Source organism: Salvelinus alpinus, chromosome 26 (genome assembly GCF_045679555.1).
Source record: "Salvelinus alpinus chromosome 26, SLU_Salpinus.1, whole genome shotgun sequence".
Taxonomy (NCBI): Eukaryota; Metazoa; Chordata; class Actinopteri; order Salmoniformes; family Salmonidae; genus Salvelinus; species Salvelinus alpinus.
This window is the reverse complement of record NC_092111.1, coordinates 9,313,926-9,331,220: the sequence shown is the minus strand read 5'-3', so window position 1 is coordinate 9,331,220 and position 17,295 is coordinate 9,313,926. Positions and strand designations below refer to the sequence as shown.

The 17,295-nt window shown below is 41.7% G+C and overlaps 1 protein-coding gene across 6 annotated transcripts; it reads right to left on the bottom strand.

Annotated features, from left to right (window-relative positions):
- Positions 1-17: 17 nt before the first annotated feature.
- Positions 18-14,145, bottom strand: LOC139554644 (non-homologous end joining factor IFFO1-like). 6 transcript variants are annotated; one of them, XR_011670869.1, is made up of 10 exons: positions 12,787-14,145; positions 10,340-10,400; positions 8,925-9,020; positions 8,535-8,675; positions 8,056-8,237; positions 7,624-7,744; positions 6,808-6,915; positions 6,058-6,245; positions 3,994-5,532; positions 18-3,953 (listed from the first exon to the last, which is right to left on the bottom strand). XR_011670869.1 is itself a non-coding variant. In XM_071367629.1 (9 exons), the coding sequence occupies exons 1-9, from the start codon at positions 13,800-13,802 to the stop codon at positions 5,370-5,372; spliced, it is 2,076 nt and encodes a 691-aa protein (XP_071223730.1). In that variant the 5' UTR covers positions 13,803-14,145; the 3' UTR covers positions 18-5,369. The 6 variants fall into 6 exon arrangements, 4 of the variants coding, with proteins under 4 accessions (XP_071223730.1, XP_071223732.1, XP_071223731.1 ...); XR_011670870.1 differs by having other exon boundaries at positions 18-3,829; positions 4,034-5,532; XM_071367629.1 differs by having other exon boundaries at positions 18-5,532.
- Between the last annotated feature and the right edge of the window lie 3,150 nt (positions 14,146-17,295).

Below are 17,295 nucleotides of genomic sequence, written 5' to 3'. Positions count from 1 at the left end.
AACTCCAGGGACCACAGTCTCCTTCAAGATATTTTATTCTGTACACCACTTCCATTAATACATTGACAGATTGTTTCCCTTTGTTTCCAGAAACCTAGAGGTTGTTCAGTAACACAGATACAGTGTATACACAGTCCCAGATCAAATATATTGGTCTCACAGGAGTACACGTCGTAGTTCGCAACCCCTTAATCATTCTAATCTTCCTTTACAATGCTGCTGTTTGACAAATTCATATTGGAAAAATCACCTGCATTTCAAATAATGTTGAGACTGGAAATGTCATGTTTAACTCTTTGATCACATTTAATCGTATTATTTCACCGCTGTTACTTATATTCACGTTTCAACAGATGGATTTATTTACATTTAGATTTTTTCAAAAGTTTACTTGCTGAGCTTCTGTACACAGTTGCATGAAGATGTATGGTAGTCTATTGGTCGCTATGGCGATAGAAGTTTTAAGACTGCTTTTGCTGTGTTGCTTGCATTCTTCTGTGTTTACTTTTTTTTTGTGGTAAAGATTAGAGAAATGACTAGGCAGACATTCATGTTTTTATAATATGAAAGATATGTTTTGAATCCCCAGAGAGGTTGAACAAGTAAACTCTGAATCAATTCCTGCAAATGTTATAGACAGACATACACTACATGGCCAGAGGTGCAGTATGTGGATATCTCTGTTTATTATCATCATGTGTAGGCCTATAGATTTCTCCTTTTTCACACATTTCTGGAACTTTGGCTACCAGCTTTGTGCACTACTTCCAGATGCTACACTAAATGACCAAAAGTATGTGGACACCTGCTTGTCGAACATCTCATTCTGAAATCATGGCCGGTAATATGGAGTTGGTCCCCCCCTTTGCTGTTATAACAGCCTCCGCTCTTCTGGTAAGGCTTCCCACTAGATGTTGGAACATTACTGCGGGGGCTTGCTTCCATTCAGCCACGAGAGCATTAGTGAGGTCGGGCACTGATGTTGGGAGATTAGACCTGGTTCGCAGTCGGTGTTAAACTTCATCCCAAAGGTGTTCGATAGGGTTGAGGTCAGGGCTCTGTGCAGGCCAGTCAAGTTGTTCAACACCGATCTCGACAAACCATATCTGTATGGACCTCGCTTTGTCCACGGGGGCATTGTCATGCTGAAACAGGATCTTCCCCAAACTGTTGCCACAAAGTTTGAAGCACAGAATTGTCTAGAACGTCATTGTACGCTGTAGCGTTAAGATTTTCACTGGAACTAAGGGGCCTAGCCCGAACCATGAAAAACAGCCCCAGACCATTATTCCTCCTCCACCAAACTTTACAGTTGGCACTATGCATACAGATAGGTAGCGTTCTCCTGGCATCCGCCAGACCCAGATTCATCTGTCGGACTACCAGATGGTGAAGCGTGATTCATCACTCCAGAGAACGAGTTTCCACTGCTACAGAGTCCAATAGTGGTGCGCTTTACACCTCTCCAGCCGACGCTTGGCATTGCGTATGGTGATATTAGGCTTGTGTGTGGCTGCTCAGCCATGGAAACCCATTTCATGAAGCTCCCGACGAACACATCTTGTGCTGAAGTTGCTTCCAGAGGCAGTTTGGAACTCGGTAGTGAGTGTTGCAACCGAGGACAGACAATTTTTACGGCTGAGACGGTGTTGCTCCTAGACGTTTCCACTTCACTATAACAGCACTTACAGTTGACCGGGGCAGCTCAAGCAGGGCAAAAATGTGACGAACTGACTTGTTGGAAAGGTGGCATCCTATGACGGTGCCATGTTGAAGTCACTGAGCTCTTCAGTACGGGCCATTCTACTGCCAATGTTTGTTTATGGAGATTGAATTGCTGTGTGCTCCATTTTATACACCTGTCAGCAACGGGTGTGGCTAAAATAGCCAAATCTATTAATTTGAAGGGGTGTCCACATACTTTTGTATATATAGTGTATATATGGTCTAGCCCACTGCTAAGGCATTCCCATGAGTCAATGTGAATGTTTGATACACAGACAAATATTCATATTGTCAGAAGAAGTATATAACCCATCAATTTGATTCTGCACAAAACAGTGTATCTCAGAAACACACAATGTGTCATTTTAAACCCTGGACAAAATAATATCAACAGACAGAGGTAACCTACATACAAGCACACCAACAGGTATGCTAGCTGTTTGTGTATCCATGACAACACCCAAAGACACTCTCAATACAGTGGACACCTTTTCAGTCATACTGTCTGAAATCTCTTTCATGGCTTCGTCTTCACAGTGTACATTTACATGTTATTTACATTCAGTAGGCTAACAGCTAGTAAAGATGTTATATTTGAGCATTTTTACACAGCGTTACAATTACTGTTGAATACAGATCATTTTGTGCAACTTTATATGTGCAGATTTACAAACTGTACAATGTAGGGGGGAAATGTTTTTACAATACGCTTTCAGACATCAATAAACAAAGGAGCGGCCCGATTGAATCGTGTGGTTGAAATTTAAAGGTCATTTCCAATTGAGCCGACATATGTAGCGTTTACCGTGAATGCGGTCTCCGCGAACACAGAAACCTTTGAATGTCAATCGTGCTACAACGCTGATCTTCTGCGCTACTGATTGAATCGAGCCCTTAGATATGACTGTTGTTTACGTTTATCTACAACTGTAAACATTGAGCGTGTTCAGGTGCAATGAATCTGTGCTACAACCACAGACAACCACAGATCTCACAAAGCAAATGGTTAAACACACTAGGTGGTCTACCCGTGCTCAGATAATGAAGGTCTCGCGCTACGTAAAACTTGTCACCGTTCCGAGTGACCTTGAACGAGCTCCTAAAGCAGTTATTCGCCTGCTAGCAGATTGTTTTATCGTTCTGAACAGGATTAATATCTACTGCGCTTGTCCCTTTGTCCGAGGTCTTTAAACTCATACCTCTTAGGCTCTACATTTTTTTTTAAAGTTCACCAAAACGGCAGTCTGATTCACCGTTGGTTAATCAGAGAGCTTTTTTTAAATTGCAGGTCAAGATGAAGTCACTGCTGGCTGGGTATGTATACACTTGCATTGAGTGAGTGCTTTTATAGGACATGTTTATGTGGGTTGTGATATCAACAGTATCCAGGGGTCTACATGCAGTATGCTCCTATGTTTAGTTCTAGTTTGCGATTACAGCAATGTGCATGACCGTACAACGTAATGGTCCCAATGGTTTTCTTTTAACTCTAAACTTTGGAGAATAATTATACCGATGGCTTTTGTGAATTGTCTTTGCAAAACGACATAATATTATGCTGGGCATTTCATCTAAAAAAAGATCAACTGTCATACTTTCATTGTTGCAATTGTAATAGAAAATAAATTAATAAATAGCAATAAAAATATGGTATTTATTCATTTAAAAAAAATACTGTAGCTATCTGAATTTCAACGACGAATGAAAAAGGGCTGAAATAAATAAAGTGCATGAATGTAACCAAGCAAAGTAAATAACAATAATGTTGTGAACCTCTGTTAATAACATGTTCTGTACATACGAATGTTGTGAACCTCTCTGTTAATAACATGTGTACATACGAATGTTGTGAACCTCTCTGTTAATAACATGTTCTGTACATACGAATGTTGTGAACCTCTGTTAATAACATGTTCTGTACATACGAATGTTGTGAACCTCTGTTAATAACATGTTCTGTACATACAAATGTTGTGAACCTCTGTTAATAACATGTTCTGTACATACGAATGTTGTGAACCTCTCCGTTAATAACATGTTCTGTACATACGAATGTTATGAACCTCTGTTAATAACATGTTCTGTACATACGAATGTTGTGAACCTCTCTGTTAACATGTTCTGTACATACGAATGTTATGAACCTCTGTTAATAACATGTTCTGTACATACAAATGTTGTGAACCTTTCTGTTAATAACATGTTCTGTACATACGAATGTTGTGAACCTTTCTGTTAATAACATGTGTACATACGAATGTTGTGAACCTTTCTGTTAATAACATGTGTACATACGAATGTTATGAACCTCTCTGTTAATAACATGTTCTGTACATACGAATGTTGTGAACCTCTCTGTTAACAACATGTTCTGTACATACGAATGTTATGAACCTCTGTTAATAACATGTGTACATACAAATGTTGTGAACCTTTCTGTAAATAACATGTTCTGTACATACGAATGTTGTGAACCTCTCTGTTAATAACATGTTCTGTACATACGAATGTTATGAACCTCTGTTAATAACATGTGTACATACGAATGTTATGAACCTCTGTTAATAACATGTTCTGTACATACGAATGTTATGAACCTCTGTTAATAACATGTTCTGTACATACGAATGTTGTGAACCTCTCTGTTAATAACATGTTCTGTACATACGAATGTTTTGAACCTCTCTGTTAATAACATGTTCTGTACATACGAATGTTGTGAACCTTTCTGTTAATAACATGTGTACATACGAATGTTATGAACCTCTCTGTTAATAACATGTTCTGTACATACGAATGTTGTGAACCTTTCTGTTAATAACATGTGTACATACGAATGTTGTGAACCTTTCTGTTAATAACATGTGTACATACGAATGTTATGAACCTCTGTTAATAACATGTTCTGTACATACGAATGTTGTGAACCTGTTAATAACATGTTCTGTACATACGAATGTTGTGAACCTCTCTGTTAATAACATGTGTACATACGAATGTTGTGAGATTGATTAAAAAGGCTTTGCATCCTTTAATCTTTCTATATGTTTCTCAGAAATTGTATCCATACTTTCAAAAAGGGAAAATGGAATGAGAAGGATATTAACTATAAAGAAAATAGATTTTCATAGATGGCTATCAACAGCTAGGCCCTTTCCCTTTAGCAAACTGTAAATGTTAATTTTGTTCAAACGTGACAGACTGCTAGATAAAGACTTATCCTGTGCCAATTTTTTGCTAGTGGTGCATTTTTTTGTTTGCCTTCAAAAATTCTGCTAATGTTTCAAATCTGTATCTGCAATGTAACAGAAGGCATTTATTCCACAAAACTGTGTGCAAATTGTTTTCGGTTGAATCTTGATACATATAGCAAGATCAATGGGCAAACTTAACAAAAAGGTATATATTTTGATCGTTCATATCATAGAAATATCACAATGTTAAGAAATCCAATTGACTTCCTTTTCCTAAATGCCATTTAGTCCTATCAGATTAGGTGTCGTAATAACCTGAACCACAAGAGGGCAGTGGTGACTTACGGCCCTAGAAAGAGTCTGCTGGCTTTACATAATTTATGGCAATAAAGATGTAAACAACAGCACTATCCAGACTATGGTACATCTACAGGGAATCATCAGTAAGGGTTAGGACTTCCTCCATGGTAAGTGAGAGACCGTACCACTATTAACCTTGGTGTCACAGTAGGCTTCATCACTTTCAGAGTCTGCAGATGGGGACACCTTACTCCTCTCCTTCTCGCCGTCATCAGAGTCTTCCATTGCCGCAGTAACGAGAGGGGGAGATTTCCTGAAAGGGAGACGGAGAGGTGGAGTCAATACAACTGGCAATGACCTTGAGACAAGACGACTCGAACAGTCCGTGCTCATAGCCTGGTCCCAAAGCTGTTTGTGCCGTCTTGCCAGCTCCTATGGCCATTGGCGTTATAATGACCATAGGAGGTGGCAAGACGACACAAACAGATCTGGTTCCAGGCTACCATACTCACAGACAGGTCAATGTAATGACATATGAAATCTATCACTATCAGTACAGATGGGAGAATTAAAGAGTAACATATTTGTAATAGATGCGTCGCCAGCACATATTTCACACATTAAGAATTGTATTTCGTTACATGGGTTATTGTTAGATGATTATGAATGAACTAGGTGCTTGGCATCACCCTGCGAAAGGATTCACAGTAACAGCATAGATCTCATTCCTCTTGTTATCTTTCACCTCTTTCTGGTGTCTAATACCAGCCGTATCGCTAGGGTATCTTTTTGACTGTTTGAATATCTCATACAGGTATCTCATACTGATATCTCATACCTAGGGTATCTTTTTGAGCGTTTAGAGTGTTCAGCACCATGCGGAGGTGTCTGATACCTGTCTCCACTCTGGGTGATGAGTCTCCTGCACGTTTCCATCTGCACGTCCAGGCCTCGCTTCATGGAACACATCTCCATGTACTCGTGCAGGTGTCTGTTCATGTCACTCTTAGCCGTGGCCAGCTCCAACTGCGGGGAAACCAACGTAAGACATTCGCTCTGGTTTAAATTGTCACCACAACATTTTTTGGGTGAGTAATGAGGGCCAGGATCTTTGTAAGTGCAAAACCAAAGGCCCCAGTCATTTGCATAAACATATTTTTTTATTTTTTTTCGGTGTTTGCTTTTTGGTTGATTGTATTTCTACTTATCGTTGCCACGGGGATCAGAGAATTTAGCAATTTAGTGAACAAGAGGACGACTTCTGGAAAGGAGTTCTATTCTAAAAAATAAAAATAAAAGACTAAACTACCTTCAATTTGATACTTCAATTTAACTTATCATCTGCACAGGAACTCATTTCAACAGTGACTCATGTAAGCATATGGAATGGCCGTCTTGTTAATTTCCATAATATAATAATCCCAGAGAAACTATGTATTTATGGCTCTGTTTACAGCAGTGCTTCATCGCTCTCTGCAGGCTTTATAAATAGCCTTCTCATGCAGCAAAGTCCTCATATTGTACAAATAGCAGCGGGAAAACTGGTACTTAGAGAAGGGCTTTGTGTGTGTGTGTGTGTGTGTCTCACCTCGATCTGGTCGATGGTCTCCTGATACTCCTTCTCTCTGGTCTGGAAGAGGGACTCTGTGTCCTGTATTACCTTCTCTATGGACTCCTCCTGCTGCTGCTGCGGTTGCTGTTGTGTGTGTGTGTGTGTGTGTGTGTGTGTGTGTGTGTGTGTGTGTGTGTGTGTGTGTGTGTGTGTGTGTGTGTGTGTGTGTGTGTGTGTGTGTGTGTGTGTGTGTGTGTGTGTGTGTGTGTGTGTGTGTGTGAGTGAAAGAGAGAGAGAGAACATTGTTTTGTGCTAATTTGCCTAATATAAATGAGATGAAAAGAACTTCAATCAGTATATGGAAATCTAAAACACTTCCCATCCATTGCCCTGCCTCTTTCTTTCTGATATTGTCTACAGATTTTTACAGATTGTCACTATTATTTAAATTGTCCACTCATGACTAACCAGATTGTTATTGGGAATGAGAATGACTAACAGCACCGGGGTAAATCAAGATACGTGTGTGTGTGTGTGTGTGTGTGTGTGTGTGTGTGTGTGTGTGTGTGCTACCAGCTTATCTACATTACACTGTGATCCAGGGATCAGGACATGCCAATGTCACAGTCGTACATGCAATGTGTAAAGTAGGACACAGACACACAGATATGGCAGTCCAACCATAAGAATGATTGACAAGCAGGAAGTACAGTGGCTTTGGTTAAAACATACCCTTTAACACAGTTCTGGGATCAGCTTAGCCTAGCCAGCTCCTAACATTAACCATTACATTGGTAAATACACAACTGATCTTAGACCAGCCAGTGTCTAGCGGGAAGTATAGTGGCTTACCTCCCCCTGTGTCTCCACTGCCCCCAGAGTGTATCCTGGGAAATCCTCCCACAGCAGCAGAGTCTCCTCAGTCTCCTCCCAGGCCAGGCTGTCACAGTCGTCCTCGAACTCACACTCCCTCCTGCAAGACCAACAATAGTATGGCTTACCAGTTGTACATCTATTTATAGTTCACTGGCCGGCTCTGATCCACTCACATCTTACAAGCGACAGACTCTAGTCCTGGAGATCGGCAGTGTGTAGGATTTTTTTTATCCAGCCCAACTCTTAACAGTCCTGATTCAAAGAAACATGGTCTGAAATTTAGACCACAAGCTTTGGGATCAAGTGTGTTGGGGCAGAGTGGCTCTCCAGGTGTGACGTTGGAGACTTCAGCAAGACCTCGATGGCTGACCATATCCTCAATAGTTAAAGAGCAGCCAGAGAACTCACAACTGGTTCAGCATCCTCTGCATTTCCTCGTTGATCTGATTGGCTGATGTGCTACACGACTCCTCATCCTTGTCCGCCTCGCTCTCAGAGATGCTGGTTGGTTCGTCCCCGTCGCCGCCTTTAACCGATTGGGCCGCCTGTTTCCGGGGCCGGCGGGTCAGAGTGGAAGGAGGTGTGGCCATCTGCTAGATAAAGGTGTAACAACTGTGTAATAGCAGTGCAATAAAGGTGTAATTAACATGGCTATTAAAGGTATAATAACACAGGTATGAGTTGACCTAGAAGATATGAGTGGACTTGCCTCCAAAAGATTCGGTCACGCTGTAATTATACTAATTAGCTAGAATTAGCTTACCCTGGAAAAATCCTACCACGTAACCATTACGGTGGTAAATGCTAAGTTGTACTTAAATCCGTGTCTAGGGGCTACTTAACAGATAGTATAGTTAGTAGTAAAGTGGCCTATGAGCGGTCCTGACCTGAAAGATTTGGACCATGTCTTCACAGTTCCTCTGCTGGGCCACATCACACAGGCGAGCCGTGATGTCGATGCGTCTACAGATGTCCATGTCCACCTTCATGGCCTTCTCCTGGATTTTACTGTCCAGATCCGACAGGTTCTGATAGAGAGGAGAGGAGAGCGAGTGAAAGGAAATATGTGTTCCCAGATCTTCTTTGTATTTTCAAAGACATTTCCGAAGTAAACTGTACCAATATCATTAAAGTATTTTGTTCGAGATTTTTGTAACTCAAAAGCGAGTAGAGCTAAATTCCTATTCCACGCCATCTCTCGTGGGACTACTTTTGAGGTATACAAATCTCAACAACTTTTGGGGTGAGCTATTCCAACAGTGCTACGAGGGACTCACGTTGCTCATAAGGCCTTTGAAGAGGACCAGTTCAGCTTTCAGCTGTTTCACCCTGAGGGCCAGCTCATCCTGACACACCTCACTCTCCTGGAGGTCCTGTACACACACACACACACACACACACAAACAACCTAATTTGCATAGCATGTATGACATAACATATCTGATTATGAGTATAAGTACACCAAATCAACAAAATGGGTGGTGTATTGAATAGTTCATTGTAGTTCTTTCTAGCTAAAGTTACAAAAATACACTCTCTACTGCTGCTTTCCAATCAACCCAGCTGATCTGAGGTGGAATCATAATGTTAGTGGGAAATATTAAAGGGATAATCTGCAGTTCAAACAATAACAAAGCAGTCACCCGCCACATTTTTAGGTAAACAGCTTAGGGATGGGGCTGGAGAAATGTAACCAATATCAAATTCATAAAACAGTGCTATGGACACAAGGACTGACCATCCATGAGCTCAAATTGATAGTTTGACCATGTTTTAAAGCTATACAGGGGTTGTTTACAATTACATTGTTTACAAACAATGGCGTTAAACACGCTTATGTACTGAACAAAAATATAAAACGCATCATGCAACAATTTCTAATATTTTGCTGAGTTACAGTTCATATAAGAACATCTGTCAATCGAAATAAATTCATTAGGTCCTAATCTATGGATTTCACATGACTGGGTGGGGGCACAGCCATGGGTGGGCCTGGGAGGGCATAGGCCCACCCACTTGGGAGCCAGCCTAGCCAATCAGAATACGTTTTCCCCAAAAAGGGCTTTATTACAGACAGAAATACTCCTCAACACCTCCGTCCCTCCCCCTCTCTGATGATCCCTCAGGTGAAGAAGCCAGATGTGGAGGTCCTGTTCTGGTGGCTTATGGTAGAGAAATTAACATTAAATTCTCTGGCAACATATCTGCAGTCAGCATGCCAATTGCACACTCCCTCAAAACTTGAGACATCGGTGGCATTGTGTTGTGTGACTAAACTGCACATTTTAGAGTGGGCTTTTATTGTCCTCAGCATAAGGTGCACCTGTGTAATGATCATGCTATTTAATCAACTTATTGATATGCCTGTCAGGTGGATGGATTATCTTGATAAAGGATCAAATTCTCACTAATGGGGATGTAAAACAAATTTGTGCACATTTGAGAGAAATAAGCTTTTTGTGCTTATGGAACATTTCTGGGATCTTTTATTTCAGCTCATGAAACCAACAGTTCACATGTTGCTTTCTATTTTTATTCAGTATATTTTTGGTTCTGAGGGGGTTAGACAGTTGGACTAAGCTCATGAGGTATTTATAGGTTTTATTATTCAAGAATCAATGGCTTTATATCAAGAATTTAAAAAATGTACATAGCAGATTGCCCTTTATCACTGACACAGCTAAGGGCTTACCTCCTCCAGCTCAGCCACTTTCTCCTGGAGGTCCACTCTGACTGTGTACTCTTCCTCCCATCTATTGAAACACACACACACACACACACACACACATGGATGAGAATGGAGATTGATGAGGAAGTCATCACACACCATCATCACTGTCTCTTCTCTTTTGGGAACAGTATTGACGTCAGTATTCACTGTTATACCGACACTACTTCCAGACAGCCAGTATCAAAGACGCAAAGACACAACTTCCACTTAGACACCCAATTTTAGCAGTTCAATCCCACAATTGCCATTATTGTCTATTAGGGTACTCCAGAACCTCAATTATTGCAACCATCTGTGACTGAGGGTAGATAACTTTATCAAAGGCCAAAAATAGTAAAATAGTAACACTGGTTACAAATACCAGAGAGACAGAAATCAGACAGAGAGCCTAATACCATGTACTATAGGCTACAGTGTTGTGTTCATGCGGTTCAATAAAGTTTGACGGTGTTTGAATCCATGTTGTGTGCCTGATCTCCCTTACTCCCAGCTGTGTTACGCAACAGATGCAGTATGCATGTAGAGCACGCTACTGCAACACTTACAGAAGGTGAGAAGTGGTCTAACCCAGGAGGGAGCATGTGCCTTATTGCACATTGCCTATACGCACTGTTATTGGTCTGCTAAAGCGGGCATGCAGTGTATTCAGTAGCCTGTTTTTAATGGTATACTTGGGCAGCCTATACTGAAAGTTCTACAAGCCATTAACGGTATACACTTCATAAATTGAATGGAAAATTAAGTTCTATTCCATTTTCCCACAGCCCCCTGGAGACTCATTAAACAAAAAACAATTGTCTGATATTGTATTGTTATGAGACAGTTGTTTTTAATGAGATCCGAGGCAAATGATTGGAAATGTTCCCCTGTTAAGCCATTTGACCTTCTCAATAAAAGAGAATTAGAGGAGGGTGTTTCGACTGGCAAGTCATAGAGGCTTGGAAACTGAGAGAGATGACGTTGCCTTGTTGCCATTAACATTCAGACAGTGGACTATAGGCCGTAGGGAAGGTTACTGGTGTCATTTAGTGATGTCAGAGTCTTCTCACGGATGCTGCAGAGGGCGAGTGGCCGTACGGGATGAGTAGAGGGGGTGACAGAGAGAGAGAGAGAGAGAGAGAGAGAGAGAGAGAGAGAGAGAGAGAGAGAGAAAGACAACAGAAAAGAGAGTTTGTGTGTGCGAGCGAGAGAAATAGTGGGAGCGGGAGGTGAGTGAAAAAGAGATAAAGAGATGGAGTGATAGAGAGAGAGAGAGGAAGAGAAATAGGGAACGTGAAAGAGAGAGAGAGAGAGAATAATGTGGAGAGCCTCTGGTGACACCACTAGCGGTCACAGCTTTCAGCACAGTGCTGCATTGCAGGTGCTGAGACAAAACGCAGAGGGGCGGAGGAGGGGGAGAGAGAGAGATGGGGGAAGGCCATGTAAGAGACAAAAACAAGTGTACTGCTGACTTGTCTCCAGCCGATTCAGCCCTCTCTAGATAATCCTCCTATTGGATAAGAGATTGGCCAGTGCTGTTCTTTTAAATGCTGTGCTCAACTATGTTTGAACTATGATCCCCTACAAGCCTATAGTGAAGCCTTGTAAATGCCATATCATTTGGGAAGTACAGGGGCAATTTGAAGACAAAAAGTAGAGCGGCTAAAACACTTCAAGACGTACAGAGTAACCAGGAGCCATCTTATGGAGGAGGACGACGAGGATGATGATGGATGACGACGACAAAAACAACAGAGCCGATGTCTCTTCATTTCAACTTCGCTCTAAGCCACACAGTACTGTTTCAGCATGATGATCAGCTGGACAGCCACAGAGCCTGTAATATAGCTCCGCCTTATATTACAAGATACGCATGCAACTCATCTAGACCTTGCGTGGTGATGTAATGTTACTTTCTTGTGTTCTGGGGGGTGTAATTTGGTATGAAGAAAGCAAAGACACTCAACAGTTGAATGGGCTCAAAATAGGTTGCTGTTGGTTGAGATACATCGCACTCCACATTTGTAATAGAAGAACCCACTGTAAATATCTCCAACGCAATCATTTTTGCTAGTTTTCTATTCCTATTCTGACAAGACGTTGGCAGAATGACACTGATGTTATGGATCTGCAGCTATAAAACAGAATCACTGATTAGTAGACCCAGATGTTATGGATCTGTAGCTATAAAACAGAATCACTGATTAGTAGACCCAGATGTGTGACTAGAGCAGGGCTGGAACAAAAGCCTCCACACCCCTTCGCTCTCCAGGAGGAGGGTTGGCCAATCCTGGGGTAGGGGTGTTGCCCTAATAATGATGGGCTAGAGAGACAATAAATGACATCACACATCAGGCCTACAAGTGACAATAACATAGGCTTAAGGCCCCAGATCTTTAACAATGATACTCAGACTGCTTCATTCATACCTGCGTTTATACTCATCCCTCTCTCGTTTCACCTTGCCCAACACGTTGTACAGGGCCCGTATTTCAGGGGTGATGGTGTCGATTTGAACACCTACTCCGTCCGTTTGGGCACAAGGCACACCCATGTCTGTAACGCGCGACTCCCTCCCCGCGCCAAACCTGCGGTCGTGGTTGTAGGACCAAACGGTGCCGGGAAGGAACCGGGGAGGCGGATTAGTAGACATACCAGTCCCAGAACTGACATATTTCTCGTTAATGTTGGATACAGTGTTGGAAGTATCAGTAGGGGTTAATAAAGGACTGAGGGAAATATGTGGAGTGAGTTGGTTGGAATTGAGGTTGGAATTGGAGTCAGTCAGAGTCGAGTTCCTAAATACTGATTTGCTGTTGGACTCAAAGGAGGGAGTTGTAGGCCTGTTGAGTGATGGAGAGAGAAGACCCCCAGGCAGGTATGCAGAGTTATTGACGTTCTGGAGTGGGATATGTCCGGGCCTAACTGCGATGGGCCCTACGAAACCAGTCTGGACTCCCATTTCCTTAGTCAATGGCTTTTTCCCGTGTCCTTCTAAATTGTCCTCATTATTTTCCAAAGCCTGTTGAAGCTGCTTCTCCAAAGCTTTATTCCGACGCTCCAGTTCATGAACTTTAGCCAAAAAGCAACGGAAGCGCAAATTCAAGGTCTTGAGAACACTGATGTTGGAGCCCAAGTCGTTACGCAGGGCCATCGCTGCGGGGGGCGGCGGCGCACGGTGCATGTTGTTCTGGTGCAAATAAGCGAGTCCTGAAGGTGGCAGCGCATTTAAGTCCAGGCCAGATATGCCATCTTGTCCAAACCCGGTGTGCTCGCCCAAGATGAAGCCTGAGTCAGCTGCACCGTATGAGTCTAGGCCTGTCATGGAAGAATCAGAATGGCTCCCCATCTGGTTATGCTGCTGTTGCTGAACCAGGAACGCGTTCTCCCCCAATAATGGATTCATGCTAGAGTATGAAAATCTGAAATGCTCAAAATCCGGCATCAAAACAGACTTCTTAATTTAGCTTGAAAGCTAACTCCTGATGCAAATAATAGCCAACTTGCACTAAAACTATCCCTAAATAGCCTTAACCTATGAAGACTTAGCTTATGCGTTCCACCAAGACAGAATAAGAAAACCGGAAAACAAATCAAATAATTTATAGGCTATAGGTAAATAGGTGCTCTTAAACAAGTAGACTTTTCCAGGTCTTAAAATTAGACGCAGCAATCAAGCGGTGAAGGCTACGTAAGCTACCTGGCTGGCCGCAGTGCAACTACTAACTTTGGCGTAGGAGATAAGTCTGCTGAGGTAAACGTGCAGTCAAGACGACGGCCAGGCAGAAATAAACAAGCTACTGCGGTTTTTAACTACCGTCGTGACTGGAGTAAACGCGCAATATACATCCTCACTTTGGATAGGCTACTGCTTGGCTTGAGTGAATTTCCCGACACTTTTCATTGATATCATAATGTGTGTTTAACACCAATGGCATTATTATTTGTAAATCTAAATTTGTCACCATTATTTCAATCGAATATGGCTCACAATTTAGGAGTTTTACGGCACACTCAGCGTCACTTGGGGAAGTCGGAGCACATAATAAGATCGTGTGTAAAGTTCTCTGCTCATATTGTCTAAAAGCTATGGGCTGCTACTGGTTTATTGGAATTTTTGGGCCATGTTTTGTGCAAAAGTAAGCCTACACTTAGTAGAAACATATGCTACACATGTACATATACCCCCCATTTATTCAATGTTAAAGTAATATAACAATTGCTCACTCACGGAATATCTAGCTATACCCTTGAAACATGCGCAGATACCATTAGTTTGAAAATATATAATAATCCCCTCCTCCCAGTTTTTGATCCTTTAGAAACACAATCACAAAATGCATTTTTTGTCAAATCCCTTTCATTTTAAAATTACACAGAATACATGGAATTATTATGAACATGAACATATACAGTGCCAGTCAAAAGTTTGGACACACTACTCATTCAAGGGTTTTTCTTAATTTTTGACTATTTTCTACATTATAGAAAAGTAGTGAAGACATCAAAACGATGAAATAACACATATGGAGTCATGTAGTAAACAAAAAAGTGTTAAACAAATCAAAATATATGTTATATTTGAAATTCTTCAAAGTAGCCACATTTTACCTTGATGGCAGCTTTGCGCACTCCTGGCATTCTCTCAACCAGCTTCATGAGGCAGTCACCTGGAATGCATTTCAATGAACAGGTGTGCCTTATTAAAAGTACATTTGTGGAATTTCTTTCCTTCTTAATGCATTTGAGCCAATCAGTTGTGGTGTGACAAGGTAGGGGTGGTACACAGAAGATTTGGTAAAAGACCAAGTCCATATTATGGCAAGAACAGCTCAAATAAGCAAAGAGAAATGACAGTCCATCATTACTTTAAGACATGAAGGTCAGTCAATCCGGAAAATTTCAAGAACTTTGAAAGTTTCTTCAAGTGCAGTTGCAAAAACCATCAAGCGCTTTGATGAAACTGTCTCTCATGAGGACCGCCACAGGAAATTCAGACCCAGAGTTACTTCTGCTGCAGAAGATAAATTCATTAGATTGCAGCCCAAATAAATGCTTCAGAGTTCAAGTAACAGACACATCTCACCATCAACTGTTCAGAGGAGACTGCGTGAATCAGGCCTTCATGGTTGAATTGCTGCAAAGAAACCACTACTAAAGGACACCAATAATAACAACAGACTTGCTTGGGCCAAGAAACACGAGCAATGGACATTACACCAGTGGAAATCTGTCCTTTGGTCTGATGAGTCCAAATATGAGATTATTGGTTCCAACCGTCGTGTCTTTGAGAGACACAGAGTAGGTGAACGGATGATCTCCGCATGTGTGGTTCCTACTGTGAAGCATGGAGGAGGAGGTGTGATGGTGTGGGGGTGCTTGGCTGGTGATACTGTCAGTTATTTATTTAGAATTCAAGGCACACAACCAGCATGGCTACCACAGCGTTCTGCAGCAATACGCCGTCCCATCTGGTTTGCGCTTAGTGGGACTATCATTTGTTTTTCAACAGGACAATTACCCAAAACACACCTCCAGGCTGTGGAAGGGCTATTTGAAGGAGGCTGATGGAGTGCTGCATCAGATGCCCTGGCCTCCACAATCACCCAACCTCAACCCACTTGAGATGGTTTGGGGTGAGTTGGACTGCAGAGTGAAGGAAAAGCAGCCAACAAGTGCTCAGCATATGTGGGATCTCCTTCAAGACTGTTGGAAAAGCATTCCTCATGAAGCTGGTTGAGAGAATGCCAAGAGTGTGCAAAGCTGTCATCAAGGCTAAGGATGGCTACTTTGAAGAATCTCAAATATAAAATATATTTTGCTTTGTTTAACACTTTTTTGCTTACTACATGATTCCATATGTGTTATTTCATGTTGTCTTCACTATTATTCTACAAAGTAGAAAATAGTAAAAATTAAGAAAAACCCTTGAAGGAGTAGGAGTGTCCAAACTTTTGACTGGGGCTGTATGTATGAATGTATGTACAGTATGTATATATTACAATGAAGCAAGCATGGCTTTGAACAGATTTTTTCTTTTGACTGGCTATACACCACCTTAAAACAACAGGCAGGTACATACAGCACAGAGGTCTATTAGGTCATCATTTTCAAAGGCTGATAGGAAGCTGTAGAATTCTTGTAGAATGAATTAGACTGCAATAAAACTGGAATGGAAATAACCAACACGTCACTTTTCAGATGAGCTATTATCTCGAATAAGAGTAGTAATTTCAATGCACAGTTCTCCAACAAGTGTAATGTAAGTGCATTACATGTATTGGTAAGAGTTGAGACTTTGAATGGAGGTAAGTACTTCTTCCTCAACATCTTTCTCCTCAACATGCAGGGCCGCGGCTACAGGAGCCATGACTTTTTCATTGCTTTGACTTGTGGATGTGGCATTGGTAGGAGCAGCTGTAGTCGGGCTGGAAGAGGTTTTCCCAACAGCTGTCTCTATGAGACAGAGAAAGAGAGCGAGAGATGGGGCATGTAAACCCATTTAGCGTTCAAATTTAAAAAGGCACAAACTGTAACTTTGGCAATAAGACGAAGACAAACCCATTCACGTAATATTTACGATTTCCCCATCTGATAAATATATTGCGAGGCCCATTCGAACACACCATCGGACAGACAACTGATCTCACCCAGTTCCTGGACAAGGGGTTGATCTTCTTTGAGACCCTTGTAGAAGCCTGCTTTTACTTTTGCGCCTCCAGAGCGAAAACGGTCACACAACTCTCATTTGATTCTGGGGGATCTTTTCTTTGTGGATTTGATCGTACGCCTCCTGTTGTATCATGCCCTTTCCAAGCAGGTAATCCACTATGGGCATTACCCCGGTGACCCTCTTAATGAGTGTGCACCTGTGCTTATCCACAACACGTAACACCTGGGATTCAGATGAGAAAAATAAGTGTTTATTTTTCAGGAAA

Excerpts from the sequence above, each read along its gene's own strand:
- LOC139554644 (XM_071367629.1), bottom strand. The coding sequence starts at position 13,802 with ATGCCGGATTTTGAGCATTTCAGATTTTCATACTCTAGCATGAATCCA. Across the intron at positions 6,916-7,623 it reads CAGTGGAGACACAGGGGGAG|CAACCGCAGCAGCAGCAGGA; the intron begins GTAAGCCACTAT and ends CACACACAACAG. Across the intron at positions 6,246-6,807 it reads AGACCATCGACCAGATCGAG|TTGGAGCTGGCCACGGCTAA; the intron begins GTGAGACACACA and ends GTTTCCCCGCAG.